Raw genomic sequence first — 21,700 nt, forward strand, 5'->3', positions numbered from 1 at the left:
AGACAAAGATACCACAAAAAAGAAAATTATAGGCCCATATCACTGATGAAAATGGACATGAAAATCCTCAACAAAATACTAGCAAACCAAATCCAACAATGCATTAAGAGGATTATACCCCATGATCAAGAGGGATTTATCCCAGGCATACAAAGATTTTTCAGCACCTGCAAATCAATCAGTGTGATACATCACATCAACAAATGGAAGAATAAAAACATATGATCATCTTCATTATCATCATCAAAAGAAAAGCTTTTGATAAAATTCAATACCCATTTATGATAAAACTCTTCATAAAGTGAGCATAGAAGGAACATACCTCAACATAATAAAGGCCAAATATGATAAACCTACAACTAAAATTCTACTCAGTGGTGAAAAGCTAGAAAATATTTCCTCTGAGATCAGGAACAAAGGAACAAGACAATGATATCCACTCTTGCCACCTTTACTCAGCATAGTTTTGGAAGTCCTAGCCACAACAATCAGAGAAAATGAAATAAACTAAATCCAAATTGGGGAAGAAAGAGTAAAACTGTCACTATTTGCAGATGACATGATACTATATATAGAAAATCCCAAAGATGCTATCAGAAAGCTAGAGCTCATCAATGTATTTGGTAAAGTTGCAGGATACAAAATTAATACACAGAAATCTGCTGCTCTCACAATGAAATCTGTACTCTCACAATGAAGGTCAGAGAGAGAAATTAAACAATTTTGTTTCTCATCACATCAAAAAGAATAAAATACCTGGGGATAAATCTACCTAAGGAGACAAAAGACCTGTACTCTGAAAACTATAAGATGCTGATGAAAGAAATCAAAGATGACACAAACAGATGGAAGAATATACCATGTTCTTGAATTGGAAGAATAAATATTGTCAAAATGACTGCAGTACCCAAGGGAATCTACAAATTCAATGCAATTCCTACCAAATTACCAATGGTGTTTTTCACAAAACTAGAACAAAAAATCTTTAAAGTTGTATGGAGACACAAAAGATCCTGAAAAGCCAATGCTCTCTTGACAAAAAATGAAGCTGAGAAAATTAGACTTCCTGACTTCAGACTATACTGCAAAGGTACAGTCATCAAAACAGTATGTAACTGATACAAAAATAGAAGCATAGATCAATGGAACAAGATAGAAACCCAGAAGTAAATCCATGCACCTATGATCAGTTAATTTACAACAAAAGAAGCAAGACTTTACAATGGAGGAAAGACAGTCTCTTCAATATTAAGAGGTATTCAGTGCTGAGAAAACTGGACAGCTACATGTAAAAAATGAAACTAGAAGATTCTTTAACATCATATACAAAAATAACATCATACACAAAATAGATTAAAGATTTAAATGTAAGACTGGATATTATAAAACTTTTAGAAGGAAACATAGGCAGAACAGTCTTTCATATAAATTTCAGCAATATTTTTCTCTGAGCCATCTCCTATAGTAATGGAAATAAAAACAAAAATAACAGGACAGCAATGGAGAAACAGACATAGAGAGTACACTTATGGACATGGGGAGAGGGGAGGAGAGGGTGAGATGTATGAAAAGAGTAATGTGGAAACTTACATTACCATATTTAAAATAGATAGCCAACGGGAATTTACTATATGGCTTAGGAAACAAAAACAGGGGCTCTGTTATCAACCTAGAGGGGTGGGATAGGGAGGGAGATGGGAGGAAGGTTCAAGGGAGGGGATATATGTATACCTATGGCTGATTCATATTGAAGTTTGACAGAAAACAATAAAATTCTGTAAAGCGATTATCCTTCCATTAAAAAAAATAAACAAGTGAAACCTAAATAAATTCAAAAGCTTGTGCACAGCTAAGGAGACCATAAACAAAATGAAAGGACAACCCAGAGACTGGGACAAAATGAGTTTAACACAAGGGATTAGTCTCCAAAATTTACAAACAGCCCATCTGGCTCTATATATGAAAAAACAAACAACCTGATCAAAAAAATGGGCAGAAGATCTAAGTAGACATATATTCAAGGAAGACATCAGATGGCCAAAAGTACCTGAAAAGATGCTAAGCATCACTAAAAATTAGATGCAAATCAAAACTGCATTGAGATATTACCTCACACCAGAGGTAGTATCAGCAAATCAAAACTACATTGAGATACTACCTCACACCAGAGGTAGTATCAGCAAATCAAAACTACATTGAGATACTACCTCACACCAGAGGTAATTTCAGCCAGAATGGCTGTCATCAAAAAATCTACACACAATAAATGCTGGAGAGGGTATAGAGAAAAGTGAACCCTACTACATTGTTGTTGGGAATGTAAATTGCTGCCGCCACTATGAAAAATAATATGGAAGTTCCTTAAGAAACTAAAAATAGAGCTGCTGTCTAATCAGCAATCCCACCCCTGGGCAATATCCAGAGAAAAACATGGTTTGAAAGGATACATGCACCCCAGTGTTCACTGAAGTGCTGTTTACAATGACTAAGACATGGAAGCAACCTAAATGTCCATTGACAAATGAATGGGTAAAGAAGATGTGGTAAATACGTACAATGGAATATTACCCAGCCATTAAAAAGAAAGAAATAACGCCTTTTCAGCAACATGGGTGAAACTGGAGATGATCATACTAAGTGAAGTAAGTCAGACAGAGAAAGACAAATATCATATGATATTGGTTATATGTGGAATCTAAAAAAAAAAAATTATGCAAATGAACTTATTTACAAAGAGGAAACAGGCTCACAGACTTAGAGAACAAACTTGTGCTTACCAGAAGGAAGGCTGGTTGGGGAAGGATAGATTGTGGGTCTTGGATTGACTTGTACAAACTGCTATATTTTAAACAGATAAGCAACAAGGACCCATTTTGTAGCACAGGGAGAGAAAGTGAAAGTGAAGTCGCTCAGTCGTGTCTGACTCTCTGCGACCCCTTGGACTGTAGCCTACCAGGCTCCTCTGTCCATGGAATTTTCCAGGCAATAGTACTGGAGTGGATTGCCATTTCCTTCTCCAGCGGATCTTCCCGACCCAGGGATCGAACCCAGGTCTCCTGCAGCGTAGACAGACGCTTTACCGTCTGAGCCACCAGGGAAGTCAACTCTGCTCAATATCATGTAACAATTTAAATGGGAAAGAATTTGAAAAAGAATAGATACATGTATGTGTATAGCTGAATCACTTTGCTGGTACACCTAAAACAAATGCAACATTGTTAATTAACTATACTCCAATATAGACTAAAATTATAAGAAAATAATATGTGCTCTAGTGGCTTGCCAGTGACTGCACAGTTCCTTTATTGTTTAGAGTTCTTCACCATTACAACTCTTTTCATGTTAAAGGTATCCCATTGGGCTCCTTAAGAAAGTTTGAGAGGGGAAAAAACAGCTAAATAGTCAATTTTTTCTGATGGTAATTTTCAAACAAGTAATAAAGGACATAGTGATAACCTGGAAACTGATGGCATTTGGGTTATTATAGAGCACTAAACTAATCTGATTTATCCTAAATCCTGAATTGTTAGCAGGGAGATGGTCATTTAAAAATAGCTATTGCACTTAAAATTTAATTTATCAAGTATAAAATAAAATTTCCTTATTTATAACCCTGAAAGTATGCATATCAGTTATATTCTATCAATATTAAAAAACATAATGAAAAGTTGCTATTTTAAAATTAAACCAAGGGACCACATGGTATTATAGAAACCATGTGATGCTGATTCTCATTTGGTAACAATCAGTAATTATTTTTAAATTTGTAAGTGAATAGACTGGTCTGGATGTTACTGAATTCCTCTCCATCCTTCTGATTCTGTGAGTCATTTCCCAAAGTAATCAGTGGGCTGTCAGTATGTGAGACATAGGAAGAGAAAAGGGAAAAAAGAGTTCTCTTGTCAAATGAGCCTATGGTAGGCTGGATTAAAGAAAGATCAGCAAACAAAACAAAAAAGAAAGATAAGCAAGTTTCTTAACCTGTAAAAATTCTTGGGGCTTCTACTGTGTTCACCTGCATTGTGACTCACCAAGATGGGGGACATTACAGCAATTGTTTCTTAAATTTATTTCATTGTAGAACATACTTGGAAAAAATAGAGCTTTTACATCGACCTTGTGTGTATTTTTATGTACTTTTAGAATGTAGTTTTCTCAAATTGAGACAAATTCAGTAAATTAACTGGGAAATGAGTATAAAATCTATTTGAGGAATTATTTTCATCTCACAGATATTTCTTATGTCATTCCCATTATGTGAAAAGTTTATGTAATCAAAATTTTAAACTATTGTTTTCTTTTCCATTTTTTTTCTTAGAACTCTTGTTTTTAGAATCAGTTCCATTGAGACTACAACCCACTGAAAAGAAAAAAAAATACCTCTCTGTCTAGAAAATTATTCATTGTTCGAATTTCTCCAGTGTATCTGTTGATAATAAACATCGGTGAATCTGAAGGTTCTTGTCTTATGATCTTGAAGGCTATTTTTGAGTTCAAATTATTTGGTTCATCTGCATCAGTGGCATTGAGTACCATCACCAGTGTATCTAGAAGTCAAGAAAATTGATTGCAAATGGACAATTTGCATTTTTGTTGTAATATAGTATACTGCTTTTCTAAAAAGTTAGTCCATGTAATGGGAACTCCACCATTTCCCTTTTCTATTTTTTCAACATATCAATATCTTAGCTCCTTTTCTATACCTTTGTCTTGATGAAAAGATCACATTTTACCAGGAACTATAGACATTACTGATATTTAAAACACAAGGAAATATTTTCTTCTGCTTTTACATTTCTTATTCTAGTGTAATTATTTTTTAAAGGCTTCTATGGTGAAACAAAGTGATATAAGGACAGACTAACTCTCCCAGCTACGGCACTTTCTAGCTATGTGATCTTGGCTTCAGTTTCCGCATCTATAAATGGGGATGAAATTGGATTGTCCTCACTGAGTTCATGAAAGAATGAAATAGTTATATGCAATAAAATTATGTGAAGTTCCTATTGAATAATACACATTCAGTAAATATATTTTATTATTTTATTTTGCGTGGTCTCTAGTAAAGTGCTAGATATCTAGTGGTTTAAAGAGATGCATATGTAATTACATCCTGCATCTGTTCTTCACCTTTTCCGGTAATCTTGTTGGTAGTTTTGATGAAGGATGCTGGAAATGTGAGGAGCTGCAAGCATTCATAAACTAGACTTTTCTATACTCAATTCTGCACAATTGGCCTTGTCTTTAGACATAAACTATCAGCTCCTGTCTCTCTCTCTCAATCTCTGTATGTATTTATTTCAGCAGTTTTAAGTGTTTTCAGAGGCAATTATTTCATTAATTATGGTGCATTCATACAATAAAATCTCATGAAAATCTTAAATGATGAAACCTGTATTTCCTAATATGAAAATGTGTTCAAAATATATTTAAAAATTCACACTGTAGATTAGTATGTAAAATATGGTCATATTTGTTTCTTCTTTGGAAATATGTTTATATATATTTACATGATTATAGAAAGTATGTACCTAAGTAACTAGTGATTCTATTTGCCTCTGAATAATGGTACAAAGGAGAGCAAAGAATGCATATTATTACACTCACATTTTGTGAAATTTTTATAGTATACCTTCTTATAGTAGTATTTTTAAAAGTTTAAAATATAGGTATAATATTTTAACAAATAAAAATTAAAATGTAAGAATTATTTGAATTTACAAGAAATTATACCGCTTAAAGGAGCAGGCAATGACACCCCACTCCAGTACTCTTGCCTGGAAAATCCCATGCACAGAGGAGCCTGGTAGGCTGCAGTCCATGGGGTCGCCGAGGATCGGACACAACTGAGCAACTTCACTTTCACTTTTTGCTTTCATGCATTGGAGAAGGAAATGGCAACCCACTCCAGTGTTCTTGCCTGGAGAATCCTAGGGAAAGGGGAGCCTGGTGGGCTGCCGTCTATGGGGTCGCACAGAATCAGACATGACTGAAGCGACTTAGCAGCAGCAGCAGCAGCATACTGCTTAAAAGTACTATGGTAAGTTGAAGTTTTGAATTTAAATGAGACAGTATCTCTGGTGTTTTTTGATATATTTAGGACAATCTTCAGTGGTAACCTAAGAAGTTAATACACTGTCTGCACAAGTGATTGAATGTTTGGCAGTTAAAATATTGCTTTTAACAGTAATCCACAAGGAAGTAATTGCACGTTTAGATTGTGAAAGCTCTTGAGAGTAAATACTGGATCTAGTTTCTAGATTTTCTGGTTCCCTTCCACTGGCATCGCTTGAGATGGTCCAAATCCACATGGAGGACCAAACAGGATTAGATTTAAAATACATTTCAAATACATAAATCGGTGATTTGACTAAAAAGCAAACAAAACGTATATTTATTAATATGAAGCGGGAAATGCTTGTTTTGTATTTAGTGAAAGTTAGTCATGTCCGACTCTTTGCGACCCCATGGACTATAGGCTCCTCTGTCCATGAAATTCTCCAGGCAAGAATACTGGAGTGGGGAGCCGTTCCCTTTTCCAGGGGATTTTCCCAACCCAGGGATCAAACCCAGGTCTTCCGCATTGTAGGTGTTTTGTTTTTCTTTGCTGTCAAAAAAAGCTCTTGAAGATTATGAATACCAAATAGATTGTCTAGAGGTGATTTCTGTGAGTTAAAGTAGTTAAATTTTTTTTAAAAAGCAATACGAATAGAAGCGAATGAGATTCCCCTTTAAGTAGTCAGTGTGTGTGTGTGTGTGTGTGTGTGTGTGTGTGTTAGTCACTCAGTCGTACCTGACTCTTTGCGACCCCGTGAACTGTAGCCTGCTAGGCTCCTCTGTCTATGGAATTTTCCAGTCAAGAATACTGGAGTGGGTAGCCATTCCCTTCTCCAGGGGATCTTCCCTACCCTGGGGTTGAACCCAGGTCTCCTGCATTGCAGGCAGATTCTTTTCCCTTTGAGCCACCACGGAAACCCTCAAAGTAGTCAGACTGGGAGGCTAAATTCTCTGCACAGTACCTCTGTCATCACTGTGCAAAGCACTCTGGGAATTTTTCCTTAGGAATCTGCTACAGAGGTGGTGTGTGAGCATATTCCTCCCATTTCTTTAGCGTTGCTTCTTGTGTATGACAGCTGGAACTGCTTCCGTGGTTGAAGGGAAAGCCATCATGGAGCCTTCCTCATGCCCTCCTGTTCTACATGCTTCTCCAAACTTATCTTTCACATTTGTGATGTAGCATCTTGACAGAGTTTAGCCTCTAGATGCCTGACTGTTAAGAATGATCTGGAAACCCAATAGTCTTGTTTACTTAATAAAGTAGAATACTTACTTGCGTTAGAATTTTCTTCTATTTCTCCTACAAAAGTAGACATAGAAAATACTGGAGGGTTGTCATTTATATCCAAAACCCTGACTCTAAGCTCAAGAGGTTTCTCTAAATCTTGGCCCAGTGAATTCAGAGCCCGACAATAGATCTAGGAGAGAAAAGAGGAATAATTACATGGTGCAACCCATAATTATTAAGTTCTCGCTTTCTCTGAGCATTACGCTTAGGTATTGTGGGAAACTAAAAGGACAGTGAGACATATGATTTCCTACTCAAAGATAGGCACAAGCAGTACTTACAAGGGGAGGCAAACACAAAGTCAAAATCCCATTCAAGAAAAGGTAACATGATAAGTTATATAAAGGAAGAACAAAATAGCTATGACTTCATAGGAGGATGTAATGATTGAGAGATCTTCAAAGAAAATTTCAACGGGTGAAGCAGACAGTTGACAGAGTGTTCCAAGAAAAAGGGTTCATGTGAGGAAGGAAGTGAAGTGGCAAAAACTCATTGCTTGGAATTAGGAATAGGGGTTATGGGGTTTGAGAATATGACAAAGGAGAGTCACACAGGGGCTTCAAAATATAGCATTCATAGGATAAGTTGTAGCTATGTGGGTGTTTATATTATTATTTGTTTTTGTTGTTCATTTGTTCAGTCGTGTCTGACTCTTTGTGGCCCCATGGACTGCAGCACACCAGCTTCACTTATTGGGTGTTACATAAGTGTTCTGTGTACTATTTTGCCTATTTGATATACAATAAGTCCCCTACATATGAACCTGCAAGTTGCAAACTTTCAAAGATGCAAATGTATTATAAATCTATTCCAGTACAGTACCATATAGCCAATTGTATTAGTTGGGTACCTAGGCTAACTTTGCAGGACTTACGAATGCACTCCCAGAACAAGGAAGCCCAGGGAACTTACTGTGTTTCATACAAAAATGCATGTGTTTCTAGAGAAGCTAATAGGCTGGCATGTTGATTTAGACTTTTCAGGGAAACATTGTGGGAGACAAGGCAGGAATACCGATATGGAATAGAAGACTAAGGAATTAAAGCAGTTTGAGGCATACAGACAAGCAGTACGAGCGAAAACCTGTAGGCATAGATTACTATTTGAAGGCATTTTGGAAAATTATGGGGTTTGAATTGGAGAGGCTACAAAATCAAAGAAAGATATTAAAATTTCTCTATTTTTGTTTTTAAGGTATTAACAAGTGTTGACCCTAGTGATAGATGGAAATTGATTAGCAGCCAGTGGAGCAGTCAGAAGAGAGATGAAAGAACAAAGTAGATTGATTAAGCTTCTTGGACAGGTAATTATGGGAAAATAGCTAGCTCTTGTGATAAGTCATTGGGAAAAAGCAGAAAATCGATCCTTTTTTTGGATTTAATTCAGAACATTTCTGAACTGGAGGAGAGAGAATTAATTATGGGAGTTTGTGATGGAAGGCCTCAGACTTTTTAACGAAGTGGGTCATCAGGTCAACTGCGTAAAGTGGAAATGAGGTTGAGAGTTTGAAGTTTTGTCGCAGCGACTGTAAAGAATAGAGTGAGATTCATTAAGGGTGAGTTACAGTCACTGTGAAGAATAGAGTGAGATTCGTTAAGGGTGAGTTAAAGCTTCTCCAGGGCACATTCTGAGCTCAGGGGAGTCAAGCAATATGAATTTATCATCAAGTACGTTCACTCAGGAAAGGCTCCATCTGGAGTTCCAGAAATCATCATTTGGCATTGGAGTTAAGAGGAACTGATATTTTCAACTGAATTAAAGATAAAGAAGTAAGTTAGACACTTGCTCTTCTTGACAAACATTTAGCTTGACACGGGAACTGACGAGAGGTTAGCCCTTTTGCTAAGGCTGTTAAGGAAACACTCCTTTTTCTCTTAATCTTTTGTTTCTGGGCATTGGATGCACATGAAATAAGAGACAACCACAAACGCCCAATATTGGGACTCTTGAAATCAAATACATATGATCTGAACTTAAGATATTTCAAAAGTAATATAGGCCTGAGCATACATATCCATGCACTTACAATGAAAAAAGGGGTGACCTCTCGATCAACTATGGATGTTATATTAATTTCACCAGTTTTTTGATTAATAACAAAGATTCCATAAGGTGGTTGATCAATTCCTACTCCAGAGATGCGGTATGTAACTTGCTGGTTTGCAGCACAGTCTGAGTGAATCTGCAAAGAGAGCACAGGTGAAAACCTTACAGAGAGGAAATCAAAAGTGCGACTGTTTGATGTAATAACTATCTTTCTGGAGAATTGTTGAATGTGAGTTATCCTGTTATCTTTTGAGAAATGTTGGAAATAGGAGTTATTTTCCTAGATAAGTGGAATAATTACAGTTCTAGTATTTTCAGCAGTACATGACAATGTAATAAAAGAAATTCAATTTTAGTTTCTACCAAATAAGAAAAAAGTAAAATATCACTCTCATAAATCTAAATCTGTGTAGTTCTCATTCATGCGTTCAGTCATTCAACATTTAGAATGGATCATATTATTTTTAATGTCTGTGCTAATGGTGAGGCCAGTAGGGAACTTTTTACCCTCTGAAGGAGTTTCTCAATGTTATTATATAACTTTGATCTTCTGATTAACTGTTTTTTTAAATGTAAGGTTTTTGAAGAAAGTTTTAAGTGGATTTATGTAGGTGACAAGAGAGAGTTATCCAACTCTAGTGTAGAAGGTTTTAATTCTGAAAATAGGAAGCTGTATTAGCAGAAAAATCAGAGACCACCCCAGATAAATTTTATGGAAACCAGGGATCTCTTTGAAATTAAAAAATATATGATTATAAGCAATCTTATGGGGGAATCTCTGTGTAAATGTATATATATGTGTGTTTGTATGTGTGAATCTGTGTGTGGAGATGTTTCCGTGTGTGTCTATGTGCACGTGTGCATGTGACTGGGTGTTTACTAAAGGAAAATAAGGGAAAACGAAGGGAAAAAAGAATGTGAAAGAGGGTACATTGTGAATGTTCATAGAAAGCTAAAAGTAGAAAGTCAATTCTAAGAGATTATGAGGCAGAAAGAGCACACATTTAAATGGTTTCTGTGAATGTGCTGAGCATTAAATTCATTGTTTAAATCACTGTATTTTTTCATCTAGAGTTTAGGGTGACACATGATTGTGTATATTAATTTCATTAATGTTATGAGTCAGTGTTCAACTGTCTACCCAAGTGGATAAATTTCTTAATTTACACTTTTGATGGCTTCAATTTTTATAATCTGAATAGCTATAGTTTGTTCTGAATCATAACTTCTCAGTGAGATATGCTCATAAAATATTTCAAAGATAGGTTCTTTTGAAAATTTAACTCTGTCTGTTCTGATTTTTGGTTTTTTGCTTTGGGGTTGATACTTACTTTGGCGATCGGGTTCCTCTTTGAGTTGTCCTCACCTTCACGGCAGGCTGCAGCGAACTTGATCCACTCACGCTTTTGCCTCCTGATGGAATGCCACTTGATGGTGCCATTTTTAGTGTTATAATCTCTGACCTTGGGTGGGCAGGACAAAGTAATAGTATCTATTAACTTTTATTCATAATCCACATTCCACTGGAGATTTTAGAGGTCAGGGCAGTGTCAGAAAGAGAAGATGTTCAGTAGGAATAATTGGTAATTTTGATAATCCATTAATTTTAGCATAACATTAACTTTACTTATAAAGGATAAATTTTCATTGAAAAATATATTACTTCTCCCAAACTATTTTTTTTTTTACTTTTAATTTGGAAAAAATTAATTTGCTATCTATTACCTGGATTCTAAAGTCGCTGTTAACTTCCAGCACCACCTATAAAAAATAAGATAATCATAATAGTTAATTTTTAATTGAATGCTCTACAATTCATGCTATCCCATTGCTTAAAAAAAAATTTAAACAGTCTTGTGGGTCATTAGCAGGTGGATTTGGTTTCTCTCTCAAGGTCTGAGGACAATACTAAGGATTCTTTTATGTTTGGTTTTTACCTTTAAATTTTGCTCTTCTTTTCAATACTTTTTATTGTTAACTTTTTTTTCATTCTTAGCCTGTACAGATACTTGTAATCATATGAGCTAGGATATTTGAAACTAGAACCCAGGGAGAATGAGGGCTGGGAACTCAAGATCTCTTAGTAAATCTTATGCCTGAAGAGTTGAAAGCACTTGGATGGTATTTAGTGATTTCAATAGTATGTAATGATGCTAAAATATTTGACTATAGTTTTGGGATCTGACTAGCCACAGATGGAAATAGAAAAGAAAATCTGAAGTAAAGAAAGCATGTAGAGCAGAAAATATCTGGAAAACTTTGGGATGTTTGCTTTTTCACAGTCCAGTTCTAGATGGAAGATTTTCGAGTATTCTTGAAAATCTGAAGATGATAAATCTTTAATTTGCTTTGAAATATGATATCAAAACAATTTTCTTCATGTAAAAATGAGTTCATATTTGATGTTTTATTGCTGGCACTAAACAAAACAGATGATATAAATGCATCCTTCCGCAGCAATGAAAATAAATTATAAGACTGTAAGGACAAATTGCTGTGTAAGCAACTTTCATTAATCTTTCCTCCTGCATTGAACAATTTCCCTGTCAAATAAATGAAGTAGTCAAACAGAACTCTCCCTAGTTTCAGCTCTAGCCTTGATCTTTATATATGATTTGTAAAATTATACATATAATTTATTTTTTTCTAAAGACAAAGGCACTTCTAAAAATATACACATATATTAAGTCTACTATATCAATATACTAAAGACATTTAAAATATCTAAAATTAAGTGTGGATTTGAAGGATTTGTTTACATTCATTAAATTTAACTTAAAATTAGTTAAAGATGGTATAAATTCTTAGTTTTTATTCACCCCTAAATAAGAAAATTTTAACTTCTGTTTTTTTTTCAGAATCGCTAATTATGAAAGCTGTTATCATAATTAGACTTTATCTGGACCACTGATAAAAGAAAATTATAGTTTGTATTTTTAAAAATACTAATAATAGTAATTTCAAAATGTAATAATTACTTTTTATAGTCACTTTCAATTTTACCCTTAATAAAAATAAAATTTTCGTCTCCAAGTACATATTTTTAAAAATTTTCCATAATTCATAATGGTTAATATCAGTAGTATAAAGAGATTATGTTTTTATTTTATTTTATCATGGTATCAAATATTAATCATTATCATTAATCACCATTACAATTTACTGGATGATAACTAAGTATTGGAAAATGTGTTTAGAGAAATCCATGCACTCAATCTTCAGTAGTATATGTAGTCAATACTATAATTCTTTCCATTTTAAAGATGAAGAAATTGAGGTTTGGATATTAATTTAGGGCTAAATACAAAAGCATCTGCCTGCCAATGCAGGAGACTCAGGAGACAGGGGTTTGATCCCTGGGTTGGGAAGATCCCTGGAGGAGGAAATGGCAACCCAGTCCAGTATTCTTGCCTGGAAGATCCCATGGAGAGAGGAGCCTGGCTGGGTCACAAAGAGTTGGACGTGACTGAGTGACTGAGCACATACTCACAGTCCAAAACAATTCAGCCTAAATTTGTGTTTGTGGTATGTGTAATATAAGATGGCTTATTCCAAGTAAATTTCTAAGTAAAATATACTATGAAGAATTGACATTATCCTTCCCTGGTGGCTCAGACGGTAAAGCGTCTTGCTTACAATGCAGGAGACCTGGGTTTGATCCCTGGGTAGGGAAGATCCTCTGGAGAAGGAAATGGCAACCCACTCCAGTACTCTTGCCTGGAAAATCCCATGCACAGAGGAGCATGGTGGGCTACAGTCCATGGGGTTGCAAAGAGTCGGACACGACTGAGCGACTTCACTTTCAATTGACATTATTACAACTTTGAGAATTCAAAATAATTCTGATTTTAATCTAATCTGATAATATCCTTGTGAATTATTAACAAGAATGCTTATATACAATAATGACAGCTATAACAGTAATGCTATGCGTGGGGTAGAAGGGGAAAGAAAAATAAATGACCCAAATGGTCCAAGTTACTTTGGGCAAGTAACTGAGTTGTTATTGTAGAGTCCCTCTTGGGCACTGAATTGAAATGATGTTAATGCAGGTGTGTGTTTCTTGCTACCTGTGAACTCATGAACACTTTTCCTCTAATTTGTAGGTGTGGAACTGGAGAGTAGGGGTATCTTATTTGTCTGGGAGCCATTTCTTCATAGTTACAGAATTGTGGATGCATCTGTTATCTGTCTTGCGCTTCCCTTACCACACTGAAGTGTCAGTGCTTGCTGTTTGTTTTGGAGAGCTATGCCAGATGACTAAGAAACCTTCCAGCTTTATGAAGCTGGGTCATTCTTTTTCCCATGAGTAGCAACTCAGGCAGAAGACCAAGCAAGTTGCACCATACAGTCAGGCTGTCAACTGGATTAGTAATTAAAAAACTGCCAAGTCTGCTTAAAATTATGTTTCGTTAACATAATCTTACTGTGATTTGCTCAAAGTCCAGAAAAAAAATAACAAAACTGAAATAGTCATTCTTGGACTTTCAAAGGCAAAATAATGAAATAAACAAAGTAATTCATAGGGTCAGAGAACTTTCAGTGTACTTGCTGAATTCTCTTAGTTTAGTTTTCTCATTTGTGAAATGACAGGGATAGACTAAATTATATACAGTTACCTTTTCCATTCTAATGATAAATCTCCACGTGCAGTAGGAAAATATTGAAATTTTTTGATCTTGGGAAAGGCATGATAAAATTGTGGGTTTAAAAGATTACTCCAACCACAGGGAAGAGGCAGTGATTACAGGCCACCAGCAGTGAGTGTTTTACATCAAATTAGGCCAGAGATGCAGAGCTGAAGGGGAGTGGGAACAGACCAGAAAAGATTAAGGGAGATATACTGCATGGGTGAAACTGACAGGGCTTGAGAACCAATGGGACGTGGGAGTCAAGAGAGGGAAGAATTTCAGGTGATGGCAGTTTTAAACAGGCAGATCAGGAGCAAGGGCATAGCAGAATTCAGCAGGTTAGAACACAGCAAGTTTAAGATGCCAGAGAAGGGCCTGGGTGAAGAGGCTTAGCTATTTGAAAAACACATCAGCTCCATGAACAATGATGCTTCAGGCCTGATATATGGAGGAATAACTGCTCAGTTTGCTTAGTTGAAATCATGGGAGAATTTGAAATCGCTCAAGAATACAGCCAAGAAACAGCCTAGGGATGAGAATGAAACATGGGGATTCCTACATTTATGTAACTGGGAACAATGACGAAAAATAAGAAATGAAAAGGAGAAAAAGAAGTTTCTGAAAAAACAGGAAGAAAATGTCATGCAAAATCAAGGATGTCAAAGGAAGGGAAAACTGAAAGACAGATGGGGTGTGAACCATATAAGATGATATAAAATAGCTGAGCAGAGTGATTCCTGAAGAAATCTGAGGTTTTCTAGGACTTTGAATAGGATGCTTTCAGTTGGACAGAACAGGCTCTTTCTGACTGAAACAAATTGGGGAGTAAGATAGAGGGGAAAAGGACATGAAAATGGTCACTTTCCCAAGGAATTTGGTGATCAAAAAAAAAATCAAAAAGATATGATAGTAGAATTAAATTACTAATAGTGTGCAAGGAAATATTTTTGGAGAGGGAGACATGTGTTGGAGATGAAAGTCACTTGGTTGGAGAGGGAAGTTGAAGGACACTATCCTGAATAATTTAGACTTTGTCTCTAGAACAAGGATAAGGTTATTTGGGGGAAACTAGAGGACTAGTTTGGATTATGAGATGTGTTGGGGATGTGTTCTGTGGAGACCATGATGGAGATGCACTTAGGTATGAAGACTGGTCAAGCTGAGTACATCTCAGCTCTTTTGCCCACTGGATATGGGTGTTGGGGTGAATCACTTAGCCATTCAGTGCCTCAGTTTCCTCCTCTGTATATGAGACTAAACCCTTTTCCAATTAAAATATTCTAAGAAAGCAGTGAATAATTCACTTAAAACACATCCTCAATGAACCCTCCCTGCATCTCTATTTTAGGAGCCAATCCATTTAAGCCACAAGACACAAAGTTGCATGCTAATATCAATGATTCTAATTAAGCTCATTTTTTTTTCTTTTGACATTGAGGTTTACATTTCTTTACATATGGTAAAAATGGTCTTGAAAGTAATAAGTAGTCAGGGCAACTTCTTGCATTTAATAATTGTATTAACCTTCAAAAGTCACATGACAGTTTTTAAAGCATTACATTTTGTGTCTAACTGTTATGTATATCATAAGAATGAACCTGAGATAAAGCCAAAATATGATAGGTGGATTCTTTTAAAAAAAACCTTCTGTTTTGTCTTTCCTTTGTGTTACTTGGACCATAGCTGGAGTTGACAGCATGTTGGTAGGTCATTCTTCTTATTTGTTGATTGGTTTATTTATTTCTTTGACAAATACATATCAGATGTGTGAAACCAGGGCTTTATTATTAGGACTTTTGAAGGACTTAAGCCCTAAAAATATTATGGCAAGCCTTAGATAAAATATAAATGTATACTGCATCATGAAAGTAACAGGAAAATTCGTTGTGGCTGTTTTCATGTGTAATGCCCTCATGATTATTTGGAGTGTGTGTGTGAGGGGGAATAGAAACCACCCAAAAATTCCCTATTTACCTCTTTTATTCCCTATTTACCTTTTCTTTGTGAATTAGATGTTTACCGAGCAATCTCACACAGGTGCAAGGCACTATGAAGGATACAGAAGTGACTTGGACACAGAACCTGCTCTCTAATAACTTACAGCCAGCAACTGGTGGCATTTAAACCACTTTGACTTGCCTAAGTCCGTTAGAGGACATTGCATGCCAGGCATAGCCAGCAAGAGTGACATGACCCAGTGCTCTGGAAGAAGGCCCCCTCACTGTGGGGAGCACAGTAAGTCTAACTGCTGTACCAAGTGTGCATCCTGCCTCGAGTGTCAGGCCAGTGCCTGTTAGGACACGGAGGCAGCCAACAACAACGTTCTCGAAGAATGTGTAGCAGACGAATTATCAGAAATAAAGTGCTCTGGGAATAGACAGTGTTATTTTTCTAGATTCATGAGCCTTGTTAAGTAGGTGAATCTTGTCCTTTAGCAGCCAAGTCATCAGATTTATCCAGTTAGCATTTCCTAGTTCTTTAGGTTTTTCTATCGCCTTAATCAGACACAGCAAATGACTTTATTCTGTAGCAACTCAAACCAATTAAATGATGACAGATTTGTACTCTTTATTTTCATAAATGTGAAAGAACAGGCCGGTCTTAAATCTGCTGTGAAATTCCAAAGCTTTTAAGAGCATCATGGTTTTTGCTTAAATACAATTTATACATTTGACTTAACAGGTGAACAGAAATGCCGCTTCCATCTTCTAGAAAATACTTTACTGAAACTCTGATATCTGTAATATGTATCACTGTAATATGAGCACGAGAAAGCATAGATCCCTCCCTTTGCTTCTCTTCTGTTGTATCTGTACTAGTTCATTAGTTCTTCTCTTGCTTTAGGCATCAATGAACACAATTATGGAAATTTAAGATTCTGGTTCACATAGGTTGATGAACTATGTAATAAAGTATGTATTATAGTCCGTATATTTTAGCCCTGGGCTTGAGAAATACTCCAAATAAAACCTGCTTATATACTTAATAATTTCAGCTAAGTTCAAACTGTGGAATTAGTTTATCTGGTGGTCAGAATAAGTTTTTTTTTTTTTTAAGGGAGGTATTAACCATGGAAAGAGGAGAAGCGAGGCTGGCATGGTCAACTGAAGAAATCTATCATTCTTGGTAGTAAAGATAGGTTTATTTGTTCTTTGTATGCTGCAGAAGTTGACTTTTATAGGAAAAGACGCCTTGATATCTGTATTGATTTGAGTTGGTCGATTGGACCTGGTGAAGTTGCAGTGAGTTTTAGAAATCAATAGAACTATAAAATTTTACTGGTTCTACTTTGCTTTTTTCACAGTCACCATGCCATCCCTTATACCACAGTTACAGCCACTTACAAAGATTTCTTATATTTGATACAAAGTTAACTTTGTTTTCTGGTGTAGAACTCATTCTAACCTTCCCCAGCCCCCTGCTAACCACCCATATACACAACAATCTCATGTAAACAAAAAGAAAGAAAAATAAAAATAAATGTAGCGTTAATAACATTTCTTTGGCCTGCAATGTTATAACAGCTGTAAGCTAGTGTCTGTTCAGGCACCTTGCCTAGATAATGAAATAGTCCTGTGGCAAGCTTGGCCTCCATAAGAAGTTTCTTCCACTTTATTCTCCCTGATCTAACCCTCTAATTTGAACAAACTCTTAAAATTTAAAGGAACATTGAGCAGATTACACAGCATACTTGCAAATACGTGGTTGCCCAGCTCTCAGTGGGTTTGCATTAAAGATAGTATCAGTTTAAATGTCTTAAATGTTTTCAAAATTGCCCAAATATGCTCCTTAATGTAGATTTTCACTTACTAATTTTGAGCAGAGGATATAAAGGCTTAGATTTCTTTTTTTTAATTGATAAAAGCAAACATTCAGAATAAGGCTAGCAGAAAAGTTTGCTATAGTGATGGTTCACATTCAGAAACAGTATTTTAAAGCAAAAATAGATTGGATAATTCCAAAGGATATTTATCCAGACCATCTGGTAAAATCAGTAGTAGAAATAACTTGTGATTTTTCTAAACCTTAGAAAGTGAATTTTTAAAAAAAGTTATGATATTTTAAATGAAAGATTTCAATTCTTTATAAAATAAGTTCTTCAAGAAATAATTTTCCTAGTGTGTATGAGAAACTTATGATTGATTCCAAAGTAAAATATGGCAAAAAACAAATGATTCACATGCAAACAGGCAAAAACTATCCAGACACAGAAAATAAAGGACAAAGGCCCAGAAATCTCTCTACAAAGAGAGAAAGTTACATGAAAATACATGGTTTTGATAAAATGATATGCTGTACTGAAGAATGACTAGATACAAATGGCTATTTAAAGGAATTTTATAGGGTGTAATTAATTAGAAATAATCATAAAAATTTAAAAAGGCATCTTATACATTCAATGAAAATACATAAGCATCTGAATAAACTTTAATCAACTGACACTATAATGGACCTGAATTAGATCAAATGTATATGAAATTAAAAATAAAAGCATTTTCTTATTTCATAATTAACAAACACTCCTACTTTCAAATGACATACTGTGTGGTACTCATTAATCCCTGCCATGTCCCAAATTATGAAATTCTCAGTATCAAGTCCCTGGAATAAGGCTAGTGTTTGAAGGGCAATTTGGAACTATATAGCTACCACTTACTGATGCTCATTTATTAATAAATCCACTGGTTATGGCCTCAATTAATAAAGTGAATTCAAGTTAACCAGCATATGTTGAATCAAAGATCTCACTTGTTACTATAGACACCCAACAATCCAGTTCAAAAATGAAGCAAGTAGAGACAAATATTCACCACAGCGCTACATCCTGCCAAACTGGAAGACACAATTTACCTGGCATTTGCCTCTTTGTATTATATTAACATTATTGTGAAAGAGACTACAATTTTCAATTTTTCAACACAAGAGAAGTTGATACAACACACTAATGCTGCACTTAGAAGTCGTCTCTAAAGAGAGAAGACTAATAAAATGTAGGGTTGCAATAATAAAGTATTTTGTTATAGTTTCTCTGACCATCAAGCGTACAACTTTTGTCTCATGGTCATTACTGACTTTCCAGTAGTAAGAACCATTATCATAATAATTATACTTATTCCTTAATTATAGCCATTCCTTCACCTACTATGTCATTTATAAATCTCCCATACTGCCATTCTTTTTGAAATTAAATAAATGTTTTAAATAAAATTACAGTTTAGAAGTGTGGGGCTTCTGATATTAGTGATATGAACCCCCAACCACATACAGAACTGATGAGACTGTTTGGGTGGTGAAGCCAGTTACAAACAGCTATGATTTTAATTTGTATGGATCCTATTTTTACATTTTAAAAATTATAGTGAATCTACCAGCAAAGATACCAAAAGTATGGGAAAATGTCTAGATTAAAAACCAAGATACGCCTGTGAGATTAGTTTACCAAGACCACCTGCAAAAGAGAATTTGAACAACAGAACGCTATTAAGTAGTGATCTGCCTTTCCCAAGTTCAGTGTTTCCCCGGCATGACTTGGCAATGACTCCGATGTCAGAGATATGATATGGTGAGTTGACACTGATGCACTAATATGATCTTGGAGTCTTCAATTAAGGAGAGAAACACTATTTAAAACTCTAGTCCATAAAAATCACCTTATCATTAGCATAAACTTTTAATGGGTTTAGGTGAGAAATAACACAAAATAACATTTTTCTGAAAGTTCTCCCTTGTTTACCATGAGATCCATGATGGAAACTTTTTAACAGGATTCACTTACCAGGAAAATGAGCAGCACCACAGCTGCTCCGAAGAAGGGCCAGTTCATCGCTGCTGGGTTCTCTTACATCCAAGATCAAGGGAGTTTTGTTTTTTCTTCTCTGTTCTTTCTCTTCCCCCCACTCAGCTGGCGTCTGCTTAAAAATAATTTCTCAGTAGATGTTCTTACATGCAGGCTTTGAGGTGTTTCTGCCTTCTCTGGGAGCAGGTCTGAAGGTACGTATAACCTGTCTAGATCCCCACCCTAAAAACTTGGGCTGGTCTCCCTGAAATGCTTAACAGGATCATCATTGCTCGCAGGTAAAAACTTAGGGACACACCCTCTTTCAGCTGAAAGGCAGCTCTCTGTGAGGCAGGGAAGATTCACCCCTTTGTCAGTGGCAGGCATTTAGAATGATCAGAAGTGTGAAGAGCTGTACAATGGATAGGGGTTTTTCACCCCAGGTTCTATTTATAGGTTGTTCAGCTTCTTCCCATATTGAAAAGGGAAGTGGAGTCTGAATGTTTATACTATTCAAAGAGGATTATGTGACCCATGTTCATTGCCAGACCTTCAGGTCACAATAGAATATTATTAACTTTCCATTTCAGTGGACATTAGGAAACAGTCATTTTCTGAACTATTTTTAAGAGACAGAAACTCTGCTAATGTTAGGAGTGAGGATTTTTTTTTTTTAAGCATTCGTTCAAACAAACAAAACGTACATGCTTACAATTTTACTTACAATTTTAAGGTCCCTTGTGTAAATCACAGTTTCCTTTAAGTGACCAGCCAAAGTCCAGGGATGTCTCTGTTGTCTCTCTAAATGAATATCTTCTTTCCCCAATTATTTCTCTCTTTTTAAGGTTCTGTCCTTTTCAAATGGAGTAAAATAAAATGTAAAATATCACTAGGGAAGATTAAATGTAAACAGTCAAAACCACCAATTAAAATCTCAGTGATAATTTAAAAAGTGAGGATCAGAGCCTGAAATACTAATAGAAACACAGAAAGCTGTTTTTCAGGTGAGGTGGGTTAAAAGTCAGTGACGATTCCCAAGCACAGAGCCAAGAATCTGTATAGTAAGCCAATTAGAGCACAGGGAATACACTGGAGAAAATGCTGCCCACACATGCAAATAGGAAGCTGAATGTAGCCCTGAAGTCTTTGAAAATAAGTAGTGACTGTTGCAGGAAAGCCTTTGGAAGTGTTCTAAGGGTAATCTCCTCTTCACCTGACAATGTCTAGTATAAATATTGTGAGTGGCAGGAAGTCTGTGGAGCTAGAAATAGCAGTCTGGAACAAGAGATCTATCTGGTAAGATGTTGATTATGGTCAAAAGGATGTTAAAAATTGTCCCAGAAAGGAAGGGTATCTCTGAGAGTCAGAGGTTCTCTAGAATGCTGTCATTTCACTACAGGTGTGTGGCTAAAAAGGTTACTCCTCAATGGTTTGGAAATGTCATGCTCTTTATCATGGAGCTTAGAAGGAGGAGATGGGCTGCCTATATTTACTTGAATAAATGGTTAAAAAAAAAGTGAATAAGAATACTTATGATAGGAATTGGTTGATGTGAATAATTGGATCAACTTTCTCATTAGTCAAGTAGGATAGAATGTCTGAGCAATGTATTAGTAGTAAGAAAGTCTGACCATAAATGGCTGAAGACTCACTGGGCATGGGAGATGGAAGGATATACATTTACAAGCCTCCCAGTGGCAAGTGAATGTTCTTTCCACCTTGAATTCTGGGCATGGTGCTAAGATGTACACTGGTCCTCTTCATCCATGGAATGACTCTTCCCCACACCCAACCCTGTCTCCACCCCTAACTCAATGACTTGCTCCACAATCCCAACCAACTGGAGCACGTGTAAGGCAGCAGTGTCTCCAGGAGCCTTCTGGAGAGGAGGTGTGGAAGAAC

General features: G+C 35.9%; 1 protein-coding gene across 1 annotated transcript in view; it reads right to left on the reverse strand.

The window, feature by feature from the left end:
- DSG1 (desmoglein 1) overlaps nucleotides 1–20,069 on the reverse strand; it is a 40,189-nt gene extending 20,120 nt beyond the window's left edge. Inside the window, exons 1-6 of the mRNA XM_069568948.1 lie at nucleotides 19,799–20,069; nucleotides 11,117–11,152; nucleotides 10,723–10,854; nucleotides 9,372–9,527; nucleotides 7,331–7,475; nucleotides 4,381–4,547 (exon numbers count right to left, since the gene is read on the reverse strand). Of these exons, the coding sequence (XP_069425049.1) occupies nucleotides 4,381–4,547; nucleotides 7,331–7,475; nucleotides 9,372–9,527; nucleotides 10,723–10,854; nucleotides 11,117–11,152; nucleotides 19,799–19,846 (684 nt within the window). The 5' untranslated portion in view covers nucleotides 19,847–20,069. The remainder of the gene's footprint in view (nucleotides 1–4,380; nucleotides 4,548–7,330; nucleotides 7,476–9,371; nucleotides 9,528–10,722; nucleotides 10,855–11,116; nucleotides 11,153–19,798) is intronic.
- Nucleotides 20,070–21,700: the final 1,631 nt, after the last annotated feature.

This window comes from Ovis canadensis, chromosome 23, assembly GCF_042477335.2.
Source record: "Ovis canadensis isolate MfBH-ARS-UI-01 breed Bighorn chromosome 23, ARS-UI_OviCan_v2, whole genome shotgun sequence".
NCBI classification, from domain to species: Eukaryota; Metazoa; Chordata; class Mammalia; order Artiodactyla; family Bovidae; genus Ovis; species Ovis canadensis.